Here is a 14,936-nt window from a genome sequence, read left to right on the forward strand (position 1 = left end):
AAAGCCATACATTTGAAACTTTTTACCATGAAAATAATAATTAAGGTTTAAGAGAATGTGTGTTTTAACCTGACTTAAACATTAGGCATTGCATATACATTGACACATTACAAGGCACTGCATCTATACGTGTAAATATTGCTCAGTTATAGCAAGTTAGTACTAAGTTTAAATGATTCATAAGCCTGATTTCATAAGCATTCTGTTCTAGCCTAAGCTAGCATACGTTTTTTTTCTGTTTTATGAAAAATGTATTTATATTCACATAAGAAAATTGGTGTCACATTTAGTTTATAGTCAAATCCATAGCAATGTTCATATCAAACATCCCATTAAATCAGGTACATGTATAATCTGAAAATAAATTAAGGTTTCTCTGTAACTCAATGATGCCAAATACTGTGCTTTAGAATCGGATTTCTATAAATGGCTTTCTGAAAGGGTCCTTACAAATGCTTTACTACTCTACTGTAACCTTGTCTAGTGATGGCAAACACGAATGTTTAAGATGTAGGAGTGTTGATAGATACATTTATATTTCCGTAAGTAGTGGAAGTGAGTGTAGATGCTTCAGGGGACATGCAGACAGGTTCTTCCATAAGCAAGCACTAGCAGTCTGCATTCTGAATGTTTCTCCTGGGCTGTTCTACCCATCTTTCACCTCATCTGTAAAGACAAGAAGTTCTGACTCCAGGCTAACACAGTGGTGCCTATGAAGATTGATATTCAAAACATATTTTGGTCTGTTTTCTGACTAGCTGGAATTACGTTTTGTGTGAAACCATTGACCTAAGATTAGTAAGAAAGAATTAAATCCTTTTCATTCTTTAGAGGTGATTAGTTCTTATTGTCAGCCTGACACTAGCTAACCTATGGTTAGCCTTGATCAGTAGCAGCATCAGTCTGTAGCTTGGAAATCTACACACTGACACATGACCATTCACTTCTAAAGCTTTTGACAGTCATGCATATGTATATGTGTATTTACTTATATATATTTTTAATCTAAATAATATTTAATAACTACTCTGGGATCCCATGAACAGTACCCTACGAAATTCTGAATTATAATAAGTTGTTTCTATTTCTTTTTTAAATATTGTTTGTACACTTAATAACTTGGAATGGAAAACTCAGGCTTCTTGTTGACTACTGTGTTATCAGAATTAGCCAAACAGCTTTTGTACCGATACTGTTCAATATGCAGTTAAACAATGGGTTAATTTCTTTAAAATTAGCCTTCAAATTGTTACTCATACTTATCTTATTTTGAAAAGCACAGTATTTGAACTTTATACAATTATCTACTTATGTCTATTACATTTTTTTCTGTTAGAACTCATTGATTTAAAATTTTTATTCTCCAAATAGTGAGAAGTTCCCAGTTATCTCCTCCATTCCTTATTTGCTGCAAGATTCACAGCTTCTTTAATATTTGTGAACCATAGTACTATTTTATAGGATGAAATTTCGTCAAAGTTGAGCTTTTTAATCTATAATTTCATATAGCCATGTAATGTGTTTTGATCAAATCCACCTCCCATTTCTTCATCTTCCATTTCATTACTATTACCTTTCTTACTTTCCATCGCAACTTCATGTGCTCTCTCTTTTTAAAATGCTGGGTCTGCTTATTGCTGCCTATGTGTGTGAGAGTATAAGCCCATAGTGAAGCATGGGCAGCCTTGCTTTTTATGTATTAATGTTCCAACACCAAAATGGCTATTCTAGCCACATTCCAATTATTCCTTTATCCATGCATATTCACCACTCTTTAGCACTGTAGTGGTTATTCATCTCTCAGTAGAGAGAAGGAAAACTGCAAAAGCGCTACATCAGAGATTACTGAACCAAAGTACCTGAGAAATTGAATGTCCTAGAAGTTGGGTGGCAGCAGTTTTAATTTTGTTAGGTGTTCAGAAGATTAATGTCCTGTCTTTATTTTTTTTAATTTAGCCATTTCAAATTAATAATGTATTCAAAGAAACCTGTTCCTCTGTCCCGCCTTTTTCATTTTCATCCCTAAGCCACACTATACATTTTGTGTATCTTACCATGATTAATATGGGATCATTCCAAGCAGTTACTCTCAGCATCAGAAAGATCACAAAAAAAAAGAAGGGAATTTAGTCAGTTAGTCCCTCCATGGGAAGAAACGTAGTTTATCATCTCTTTCCTTGATGGATGGGAGGCATTCCTGAGCTTTTCCAGTCCATTTAACCCAAGAGATGTGTGCTTAGAATACTTACCCAGTATTTGGGTCTACAAAAGGCAATTAAGCAAACTTCATGGCTGTCCATTAAAATGCACAAATGTTCTATTAAAGAAAAGAAACCCCAAATGAGAGCTTTATGTGCATGCATATTCATGAAATCCTGCCCATAATCCAACATAGAGTTGATACTTTCATATTCAGTCTCCTCTTTATGGCATTTAACACGGGGGTTGGTGTTTTTCTGTTAATGTTATTGGATGGATAGGCCCAAATCAGTGGCTTATCATACTCCAGTGCAACCTGAGTTTAGCAGAGCAGTTTTGTTTCATTAAATTTAGTAATGGCGATTTTTTCATTGGTGTTTTATGTTGAATGTAACCATATCTTTGGGAATGCTTCCCCAATACTCTATTTCCTGGTCTAGTATCACATATTCTGATGACTGTATTGATTTGCATCTGTACACCTTAAAAATTTATTAACCTGGATGCTTTTGGACATTATTATCTTCTATAAGGAAAAAAATGAGATTTTTCTTTCAAGGAGAAAATTTTGATGCCCCAAACTGAGTAAGTAAAAGAAATGCTGAGGTATACACTGTGAGTTTACCAATTATGTTAGAATAAATTCAATTAAAAGGCAATCACCTTGAAATTTGAAGACAAATGGTGGGAACTAGAAAAGATCCTCCTGAGTGAGATATCCCAGAAGCAGTAAGACACACATGATATATACTCACTTATAAGTGGATATTAAACATACAATATAGGATAATCATACTAACATCAGTATGCCTAAAGTAGCTAATCAAGAAGGAGGACCCTGGACAAGATGCTTAATCCTCATTCAGAAAGGCAAACAGGATGGAGAGCAGAAGAGAGAAAAAAACAGGGAATAAGACAGGAGCTTATCACAGAGGGATTCTAAAAGATTGTATCCTACAGGGATCAAAGCAGAGGCTGAGACTCATAGCCAAACTTTGGGCAGAGTGCAGGGACTCTTATGAAAGAAGGGGGAGATAGAAAGACCTGGAGGGGACAGGAGCCCCACAAGGAGAGAAAAATAATCTGGGCACAGGGGTCTTTTCTGATATTGATACTCCAACCAAGGACTTTTCATGGAGATAACATAGAACCCCTGCACAGATGTAGACCATAGCAGCTTAGTGTCCAAGTGGGTGTCCCTGGTAATGGGAACAGGGACTGTCTCTGACATGAACTCATTGGTCTGCTTTTTGATCACCTCCTTCTGAGGGGGTGCAGTCTTACCAGGTCACAGAGGAAGACAATGCAGCCATTTCTGATGAGACCTGATAGATTAGGATCAGATGGAAGGGGAGGAGGGCCTCCCCTAGCAATGGACTTGGGGAGGGGTATGGGAGGAGATGAGGGAGGGAGAGTAGGATGGGGAGGGGAAAAGGGTGGGGGCTATAGCTGGGATACAAAGTAAATAAACAGTAATTAATAAAAAATAAATTAATTTAAAAAGTAATCACCTGTAAAAACTGGTGCTAACAATTATGAAAATGAATAGTGGTGGATAACATGCAACTTTTAACACTAAATTTTAAAATCACTGAGCCAGGTGGCCATGGCACTTGCCTTTAATCCCAGCACTCTGGAGGCATAGGTAGTCAGATCTCAGTTCAAGGGCAGCCTGGTCTACATGTCTTCCTGGTCTATAGAGCAAGTTCCATGGCAGCTGGGGCTATACAGAGAAACCCTGTCTTGAAAATCCAAAACAAATAAATAAATTATTATTATTTAAAATCATTACTTTATGAGTGGAAATAAAACTCAGCATGCTTCACAATAGAAATATTGGTTCCTCCCTCTCTTTGCTGTCTAATACTGACTGAGCACATAGCAGGTGCACAGTAAGCATGTGTTGATCTAATGTTTGATGTATGTTTTGAGAATAGCAAGTCATAGCTAAAGTATTTATTTTGAAAATTTAGGAGGAATGAAGATCATCTTTCTCCTCTATAGTCACTAGTTTTCTTTTTTTTAGATAAATATTCTCTTATTTATTTATTTATTTTCTTTCTTATTATTAATTACACTTTATTCACTTCGTATCCCCCCATAAACCCCTCTCTCCTCCCCTCCCGATCCCACCCTCCCTCCCCTTCTTCATGCATGCCCCTCCCCAAGTCCACTGATAAGGGAGGTCCTCCTCTCCTTCCTTCTGATCTTAGTCTATCAGATCTCATCAGGAGTGGCTGCATTGTCACCTTCTGTGGCCTGGTAAAGCTGCTCCCCCTTCACGGGGAGGTGATCAAAGAGCAGGCCAATCACATTATGTCAGAGGCAGTCCCTCTTCCCATTACTATGTAACCAACTTGGACACTGCCCTATCAAAGCAGACGCTGAGACTTATGGCCAACTGTTGGGAAGAGTGCATGGAATCATATGTAAGAAGTGGGAAATAGTAAGAGCTGGAGAGGACGGGAACCACACAAGGAGAACAACAGAACCAGAAAATTTGAACACAGGGAACTTCCCAGAGACTCATACTCCAACCAAGGACTATTCATGGAGATAACCTAGAACCCCTGCACAGATGTAGTCACTAGTTTTTGAACTCTATTTTATTTGGGCTTTTTATGCTTCTACCTCTCATCTACTCCCTACCCCTTGCCACACATACCCTCAGAGAAAAAGAAGTTTAGAATGAACAGGGGACACTTAGTTCCTGCTGATTAGGGTCATTGGGTTCTTTAGTGCAATACCAGTCTCATAGTCAGGGTATCCAGCAGTCCAGCTAACCAACAAACCAGCAAATGCAGCAGCAGCCTTCTTCATTCTCAAAGAAACATTCTCTCTTTCTCTGTCTCTGTCAGTCTCTATCTCTCTCTCTCTTTCTCTCAGGGTGTTCTTCTTGAAGCTTCATCCCTGAACCTCTCTTGGTTCTGGTATTTATATCCTCCCAGAGTCCTCGAAGTTAAACTATTTGCAGCCAGCAAAGACCACGCCCCACTCAGAACCACATGAGACTATTATCAGCTGTGGAGAAACAACAGCAGTCCCATATTCTACACTTGGGGTTAAAACAAAAACATAACATAAGTAGGTGTTTAAAAGAAGCAAAAACTTCCACTCCAGTCCTTCTGGCTATACAAGTGGCTCCAGGCAGAGAAAGGTTATAGTACCAACTCTGGTACTTAGCTTTCATTTGGTCCAGAATGTTGACATAATCATAGTGATGAATAAAGATGACTGCAGCACTTGTGGCTAGGCCTAACTTCTACCTCACTACAAGACAGATAACAGGTCTGGGTAAGGACCCAAACAAAAAGAATAAATAAGGAGAGGTCATTGCTTGCAAAATAGTGGATGACTATATAAGACTATTAGTGTGAGTCTGAGTCTGAGTCTCAGGATAATACTAGGAATGAATTACAAACTTGTTTTGGTTGCTGGGGTATGACAAACAAAGAATTTTCACTAGCAGCTGGGTTGAGGGAAAGCCAGAAGATCGTCAGTAGGCAAAGCTAGGAAATTGCTCTTGATTCCACTGAATGCCATTGAGTCTTGGTATTTTTAGTGGACTTATGTGCACTGATAGGGGTTTGAGACTTATATATCTTGGGTCATGTATGTGCTGGTTGCCCTATAGAATATTCATGTGCAAATCATTGTAACTAATAATCTAAATTAAGATTCAGAGAGAAGACCTCCTAAGCTGTAGAAGGAGCAGAGATTTTTTTAGTGTTAAAGAGCATGGTTAGTCTAGAGTAAAATGTTCCATTTATGCCAAAGATGAATTGAAGAGAAGATTGACATTGTTTTTTCACTCAGTATTTCTAACCAAAGACCTTAGAAATGTGTAATGGCCAATGAGAAAGTATTTATGGACACACACACAATTTTAGACATCTACATCAGTATTCTGGTTGAGTTATTACATTCTCACTGATCAAAAACAGGCCGCATAAAAGTTGGTCAGCTAAGCATTACTGAGCTGTCTTCTCAAAGTTCACTGTCGGTCCAGGTCTCTTGATGCTGCAGGGTTTATAAACATGTGACATGCTGGGTAGTCACTGTGCTTTCTACCCTCAGGGTTCACTCTGGCAGCTGTAATAATCTCCCTGATACATGTTACTGCATCTATCGAACATTTTCAATTATGACGCTGGTTTTGACCTTTATGCTAGCTTATTCTAACCCACAAATAAATACGGGTCTAGACCAACAACCATCTTAGAATGGAGTAAATGTTGCCATAGTTTTCCATTTGCTTTATGTCCTTGGGGACTTGAAAAGGTTTATAGCCACTTCACCTCTCAGGAGAAGGGTAGTCATAGAGTCTCCATCAAGGTTAATGATATCAATTAAAGCTCAGGCTCCCTTTAATAAGGGTTAGACGGTAACCCACCAACCATCCAGTACTTCTTCACAGTAGTGTAATTGCTGCTAGTTCTAGGGAATGGCCTTTCAGTCTGTCTCTCTGATAGATTGAAAGGGAGTCTTAAAAACTCCCTGGCATAGGAGAGCTACACAGAATTTGGGCTTAGTTCACCACCTCTGGCCTGAAGAGATAGAGAGATATAAGCTCTTTGGATTAATGTTACACCTCTGTGCTTCCTGCCTCTTCTCACTAATCACTAGCCTTTCTTCAGCCAGGAAACACACTGGAATGTACAGTGGGGTTGCAGCAGAAAAGGGAAGGGAACATGTTCCCTTCACATCAGCAGTGTAAGTTTAATGAGCCTCTTCCAGAGACCGGCTCAGCAATAACTGTCAAAACGAGAGGGCATGTTTGTTGGTCATTTTCTTCTATGCATATTTTTAGATCTAAAGGAATGATCTCCTTTAGGAGAGAACTCAGATACCTAAGGTTTCCTTTTAAGAATCTTGCCAAGGAGTCATTATGATTTAGTTGCTTCATAATTAAATTATCATATTTCCTCTTTTTACTTTTTGCTCTTCTGTGTACCCCATTTATGAAATGGATCTGGGGCCTGTCCTCTTCCTCTACTAGCCATACCACTTACGTTTGTGAAGTAGCCTGATGGGCATTTGTTAAAGTGTCTTGCTTCCTTGACATCTTTTGCATCAGACTTTAGGATATGTGTGACTAGCCTGTTCTTTTAGTTGAATGTGTTTAATATGGCATCTCTTTCAGAAAAATGAAGGAAAACCTTAGCAATGTGAATGGTATCTGTCTCTCTGAACCTGCATGGGAATCTCTTCTCCTGACTCTGATCTGGGTGCTATGGTGTGTCATCAGTATCTGGAAACACATTGCACATTGTCTTTGGAGTCAAGAAAAATGGAGTTTTTTGGTTTTGATTTTTGAGTTTTTTGCTATGTTAATGTTAAATGTTTCTATTCCTATCTTATCTAAAGTCTTACCTCTCAGAAAACCGAGTCAATAATATGTACTTATTTGATAGTTTTTGAAGGTGAAATTATCAAATATATAGATTATAGATAAATAGAGACAACAGTTCTAGGCCCCTGACTTGTTTCCTTCTGCCTTTTCATAATTTTTTTTTACTTTCAAAAAATTGTTCAAGGATAGTCTCTGTCCTATAGCATGAAGGCAGCATTTTCAAAGAATTTACAGTCTAGCATTAGAGTAAGGCACAAATCAATAAGTTTAATCTGCAGAAGCCATAAAGAAGAAACAGTGATGAGCAGAGTACAGTCTCCCCATATTCACTGAAACAGGCTCTCTTTTCCACAGTTGAAAAATGGAGTGTATTTGTTCAGGGTCTGCTGCCAAGCATGTTCTAAGAAAAGTTTGATTATCCATTCATTACGTGTAAGGATTGCATAAGAGACTGTTCATTTCTCACTCTCAGGAAATGTCCTCTGAACATGAATAACTACATACGTGCCTTCTGTTCATCACAATTACTGTATTTCTGAGGTCCTTGGTCACTAAGCAAGCGTCACTGTGCTCATTAGACCAATAACAGTACCTCTGCTTGCAACTGAAGTCAAGTTCTCTACCAGGAGAATCCTGTAATCTTGGGATATGCAAATGAAGACACATATAGAGATGTGGATATCATAACACCTTCTAAATATCTTTGTGTTCAGGTGCTTTAGAGATGAAATTAAGAGCAATCAAGTCATCTCTGGTATTTCTTTACATAGAAAGGCAGCATGAAGCCTCTAGGATCAAGACATAAACTTCCTTTCACCTGGGCAGCAGGAAGGGAATTGAAAATTTGCATTCCATGCAAAGCTAATCTGAAATTTTGAAAATAATCTGTTCTTTGTTTGCTTCTCAGTAATAAGGTTTATTGCCAGGATCAGACAGAGAATTGCTTTACTCTTTAATTTTACCATTTTACAGATAAAGTTGGTAATAGCAGGTAAGGTGTATTTATAATAGAGGTAATTTAGTTAGTCATTATGGTCAGAAAGTATGTTCCCCACCAAATCCACAACTGAACCAGCTTCCCAGCTTATTTCTTTTGCCCAGTATTTCTTGCTTACTTGATCTCCCTCCCAGTTCAGGGACACCTGCACCTCATTTCTCTAGGCAGCATGCAGAGGATGATGCAATCCACAGTTGTGATTACTGTCTGAATTTCCCTGAAAGGGGAAGTCCTCTCGGTGCTTTGAAGGAAAGATCTGCCTCTTGTGAAAAGATTGTTATGATTATTTGTGATTAATAACACACTTCACAGGCAAGATTGCAGGGTGAAAGGAAGCAAGCTTGACTCACTGAGGAAAGTGAGCCAGGCTGGAAGGGGCCCTGCTAAACTGTAATGATTCCCTAAATACTTTCATACAAGTCACAGTGCTTCACTTGGCTCTGATGTTACCACGTTGAAGGGGGTGGAGCAAGAATTATCATCCCAAATTGTTGGAGGCAAGTGAGTTCTCAGAAATGGGGTTCTCTGGCCAGCGTCACACATTTATGTGTTGTATAAATCCTCAAAATGACCTTTCCTTACTTTGTAGCTCTTTAATAGGAAACTCAACAGATGTTGAATTGAAGAGAGCAAACGCTCTCAGCTATACTCAGCAACTGTATACACAAGGGTAGATTATTTACTTAACTCTTATGAGAGAACAATCAAATAATCTAAATTCATATGTAGGTTTTCTTCTTAGATTTGTCCTCTTCCAAGTAAGTTTGTTACAAAATTAACTTAGATGCAAACTTCACACTTATGAGGAAAACACATAAACCAAAGACAGTATGCTAACGTTCAGTATTAGCTTTATGCTAAATGGCATTCCAGGGATCTGAAATAGCTCTGTCATAGAGGAGATACCACTGAAGAACTACTTTCTGCTTGGAGACCACTACAAATCTACTTAATTCGTATCTGTATAGAGAGAAGGAAGTCATCACTTTCATCAGTGCCTGAGTTAGATGTCTGCATTACAGAGGAAGAATACTAAAAAGGAGACCAGTCTCTTCTGTCAAAGTAGCTATGTTTAAAATATTTATTTAAAAATTAATGCAGTTTTTATGAATCAATGAATTTAAAAAGTACAAACTTGTCAGAACTGGGGACACCAGTGGCAAAGAGGTCCCTTAGTGACATGAGCTGTTTCCCAGGAAATAAATCACCAAGATGAAGTGAGTTATGTAGCTGCATCACAAGAAACAGCACATGACAAGCAGAAGATATAAGGATCTGGTGGACAGAACTGTGTTGAGAATGGGGGAAGGGAGGTTTGTCTGTAAAGGGAACAGACTTTTAGTTTAGGCAGAGAAACACATTCTAGAATTAGATGTTGGTAACAGTTATGTATGAATAAGAATACTGGTGATGATATACACCTAAGTCCACAAATTTTTCTGTTATACAAATGTTGACATAACACTGAAGAACTTCTGATGTAAGCAATAGCCTTTCTATAAAATATTATATATCTCTGCTTTTTATTGTGCAAACAAAGAAGATATATCTCCAGCAAAATATCATAATTTATGCTCAATTATTGGTTAATATTGTATAACAATTTATTATTTCAAACATCTTAACTAAAGAATTAGTGAAACTTAACCTTGGCTTTGTGAGGAGAAGGTAGATTTTGTGACTATTTGAAATGTGACCCACATAGTGAGTTTCTGTAGTCTCTCACTCACTATCCGCAGTTCCAGCTGCTTCTCCAAGCAGGGTAATCATGATTTGGTTGTGGAATCCTAGTGACACTTGTGCTGTCTCCAGGATAGGGTGTGGGCCAACGTGGGGAAGAGCCTGAACTGCGTCGTTGCTGCAGTCGACAGACTGACCGAGAGAGCCAGTCGCAACGAAGAAGGTGCTGAAGGCGGCGATAGAAAAGGTGGAGAGACGGACCCTGCCCGAGAAGATTCCACCACATCTCACACAAAGGGTAAGAAGTCATTTTCCACCAATTATTGGCTGAGTAAAGAAAATGAGAAAATAGTGATAAAATAAGACAGAAGGAGCATAGTCAGTAGTGCCTTGCGGAAAGAGCTGTAGGCATGACTGCACCACTCTGCATGGACGATGGAAGGCTGTGTGTCAAATTGTGTTGGTTGTGATTTGGGGCTGCTTGCCATATTCACTTTTCCCTTTCCCTTTTCTTGGAAGAGGACAAGTGTAGCCTGTGAGTAGTGGTTCTCAACCTGTGAATCATGCCCCACAAAATAACTTTGAAAGACACAGATACTTACATTACAATTCATAACAATAGCAAAATTACAGTTATGGAGTAGCATTGAAAATGATTTTGTGGTTGGGGGATCACCACAAGATGAAGGACAGTATTAAGGGCTGCAGCATTAGGAAGGTTTAAAATCTCATCAGCTTCTACAAGTTCCCAAAATGGTAGTTGAAAGACAACCAAAGTATGTGCTTTTTAACTCTTAGTGACTTTGGATATTTCAGAACTTGGTATCTCTCATGGTTCCTGAACAAAATGCAGCATGGTACAGAACTTTTACATTATTCTGAGGACATTTTGTTATTCTAAAACGTATAGGAGGTCTTGATTCTGGGTTTTATTCTGTTATATCCTAGTGCTCTATGTATGTGGGTCACAAAGATACACAGAGACATATGCATATTTGTGTGACTGTATATATATGTGAATGGAGGATTAGAGAGAGAATCTAAAAGAAAAGATTATGAGTGGACAGCTAAATGGATACTAGATCACTGAGAGATGGCAGGTAATTGCATTCAAATATTTACCATATTTAACTTGGCTAGAAATATGATGAACATTTTAACAATACATCTCCATGAATACTTTTGTTAATTTTGTTGTTAATCTATTAAGTTAAAAAGAACAAAACAATATCACATGTATTTATTGATACCACAAATTTTATCACAACTGAGCTATAATTTTACTGGGTACCTAGTGAATGGAGGGAATTAAAAAGCATTTCTCTAAATTTGGCTTCCAAAATCTATTCTTTGTTATTTTTAAGAAAAGAAGTCATAAAGTGTGGATGGGTTTTTATAAAATTAATCCTTTCCCAATTTGTTTGTTTGATGTTCTATTACTCACATTTCATCATTAGTTTCATATATGCATATATATGAAGTGATTACATGTATAAAATATGAGTTTTATACACACATGCACACATACACACATCAACAAGAATTAATGAAAGAAGAGGGCACCAGTTTGAAAGAGAGCAAAGAGGCTTTGCAAAGAGGAAAAGGGAGAGGATAATGATGTTATTATGTTTTCAAAAAATAAGAAATAATTTTGAAATTCTATGTTTCCTCACAGAATTAATGATAGAATTCTTCATAAATTCTATTTGGAAGTAGCATTTTAGAGTTTTATTATGTAGATGGCCCATCTTCCTCTGTTGTGCATCCATAAGTGGATAAACATTGTTCTTTATGCTCACAATTGGTCTGTTTCTCTGTATGTAGATTTTTTCTTCCTTAATAATAACATAATCTTCATTTATTTATTTACATGTATTCACTTTACATCCTGATCGTAGCCCCTCCCTCCTCTCCTCCCTATCTCAACCTCCTTCCCTCTTCCCTCTATTCCCCCCTCCCCTACTCCTCAGAAAGGGGAGCCCCCCACCAAGTCACCACAGCATATCAGGTTGCACCAGGACTGAGGACATCGGTAAAGGCAGCCTCCCCAGGGGGAAGTTATTAAAAAGCAGGCAACAGAGTCCACCTCAGACAACCCCTACTCTCCTTATTAGGAGACCTACATGATGACTAAGCTGCCCATCTGTGTAGGGGCCTAGGTCCAGTCCATGCTTGGTCTTTGGTTAGTGCTTCAGTCTACATTACTGCCACTGTTCCATGGTTAGTTGACTCTGTTGGTCTTCTTGAGGAGTGCTTGTCCCCTCTGGGGACTTTTGTCCTTCCCCTGACTCTTACACAAGGCTTCCAGTGTTCTGCCTAATATTTGGCTGTGAGTCTCAGCATCTGTTTTGATCTACTGCTGGGTGAAGCCTCTCAGAAGACAGCTACCCTAGGTTCCCATCGGCAAGCATAGCAGAGTATTGTTAATAGTGTCAGGGATTGTCTCTCTCCCATGGGATGGGTCTCAGGTTGGGTCAGGCATTGATTGGACATTCCCTCAATCTCCACTATATCTTTATCCCTGCATATCTTGTAGGCAAGATAAATTTTGGGTTGAAGGTTTTATGGATGGGTTGTTGTCCTTTTCCTCTATTAGAAGTTTTGTCTGGTTAAAAGCTGGTCTCTTCAATCTCCATGACCCTTGCTACCAGGAATCTTAGCTAGAGTCACTCCCATATCCTCCCAGGAGCCTACCCTGTCGTTGCTCTCCAGCATGTCTTAGAGATGCCCCTGTCCTTAGTTTCTCTTCTTTTTCTAAGCACTCTGGACTCCCACCCTGCTCTCCCCACATCTGGTCCCCACATTCATTTCCCTTTCCACTCCCTCTCTTATCCTGTTACCTCTCTTCATCCACTTCTGCTATTTTCCCTTAATGAATCTAATGAGTCTCAAGTGTCACATAAATCAAAACGGAAACTTGTCATAGTTATGTGTGACAAGTATGAACACAATAGTACTCTTCAACCTGTTTCAGTGGGACCTTCATTGGTTAACAAGTATGAGCCAGGAAGAGCAGTGTTCTAGAAAACAGAGTTGGTTAGCAGAACCCAAAGACCATAGAGACAGCATGAACCAGGTTGTCCCTTGAGGGATTTTCAGTGCATATTATTTACGGAAGAAATAAGGGACATCTAATTTTGCTACATTTCCAAACCCCGCAAATATCCCCTCAATGGAAATAAAGTTCTGAAATATATGAAATGGCACAACTTTTCCACATCTGGTATTTAACCAGAGCAATGTTCCTGGATTAAAATTACACTTTGAAAACATATAATGGAGCTGGAGAGATGGCTCAATGGTGATGAGCACTGGATGCTCTTCCAGAGGACCTAATTTCAATTCTCAGCACTCAAATGGCAGTTCACAACTATCTGTGCTTCTGTCTCCAGGGGATGATACCCTCTTCTGGCCTCCAATGTCACCAGACATGCAAACATATGTGAAGGCAAACATACATACACATAAATTTAAAAATAAAGACTTGAAAATTACTTATCATCCATATAAAAGGAACTTTTATTCTCCTTGGTGGAAGCTTCTACCCACCTTATAATATAATCTAGGCTTAGAATGTTTTCAGCTTCTGATACTTACTGCTGAATAAGCTCACTCCTTCTTGTTCTTACTGAGCTCTAGGCTGGCTGGCTTGACTCAGCTGTCCTGGATGAAACTCCTCTCCCAGATAACTTACTCAGTCTGCCTTTTCTCTCAACCCCTGAGTTGCTCTGCTTGGCCTTAAACTAACTCAAGCAATCTGCACTAATCTCTGGTTCCTTCTCATTCTCTGGCTCATTCCATCTTCACCTGAGTTCTGTCTCTGCAACCTGTTTTTCTATTACTGTCACAGTGAACTGCCTCTTCTTTCTTTATTGCCCCTTAACTAGCTTCCCTATTTCTCTTTCTTCTCCTGAGAGTTAGGCTTATTCTACTCAGTGTACTCTTTCTCCGATTCATCACCTTTTCTGCCACTCAATTAGACATCACTTTTAAACATGGATGCATCCTTCTACAAACTTCATTGTTGGGGACTAAAGGCATGTACCACCATGGAAGGATCTAAGCTTGTCTTTACCTGAAACTTGTTCTATATCAATTTGACCTTGAGCTCAGAGAGCTGCTTGCCTCTGTGTCTTGTTTAACATTACACAGAAAGTATGTTACAAGCAGGCCACTGTTATGAAAAATTATGAAATGTTCTTTTTCTTTTTCTTATTATTATTTATAATTTATTCACTTTGCATCCCAGTTGTAGCTCCTTCCTTCGTAAACTCCCTGTCCCACTCTCCCTCCCTCTTCTTTCTCTATTCGTCTCCCCTGGTCCACCAATAGGAGAAGTCTTCCTCCCCTACTCTCTGACCCTAGCTTATCAGCTCCCATTAGGACTGCCTTGATCCTCTTCCTCTGTGGGCTGGCTAGGTTGTCCCACCAGGGAGAAGTGATCAAGGAGCAGGTAACTGAGTTTATGTCAGAAACTGTCTCTTCTTCCCTTATTAGGGAACCCACAGGGAGACTGAGCTGTTAATAGGCTACATGTGAGCAGGAGGTCTAGGTCCTCTCTATGCATGGTCTTTGGTTGATACATCAGTCTCTGCAATCCCCCATGGCCCAGCTTTCTTGGTCTTCTTTTGGGGCTCCTGTCCCCTCCAGGACCTTCTATATCCCCCTTCCTCCATAAGACTCCCTACGCTTTGTCAAAAGTCCAAA

At 39.0% G+C, this 14,936-nt stretch overlaps 1 protein-coding gene across 11 annotated transcripts in view; it reads left to right on the top strand.

Moving 5' to 3' along the window:
- The window catches only part of Inpp4b (inositol polyphosphate-4-phosphatase type II B), a 796,958-nt gene that overhangs the window by 669,158 nt on the left and 112,864 nt on the right, over window positions 1-14,936 (top strand). For all 11 annotated transcript variants that reach the window (XM_060393235.1, XM_060393232.1, XM_060393233.1 and 8 more), the window contains one exon: window positions 10,362-10,527. In XM_060393235.1, coding sequence (XP_060249218.1) covers window positions 10,362-10,527 — 166 coding nt within the window. The remainder of the gene's footprint in view (window positions 1-10,361; window positions 10,528-14,936) is intronic.

Source organism: Meriones unguiculatus, chromosome 10 (genome assembly GCF_030254825.1).
Source record: "Meriones unguiculatus strain TT.TT164.6M chromosome 10, Bangor_MerUng_6.1, whole genome shotgun sequence".
Taxonomy (NCBI): Eukaryota; Metazoa; Chordata; class Mammalia; order Rodentia; family Muridae; genus Meriones; species Meriones unguiculatus.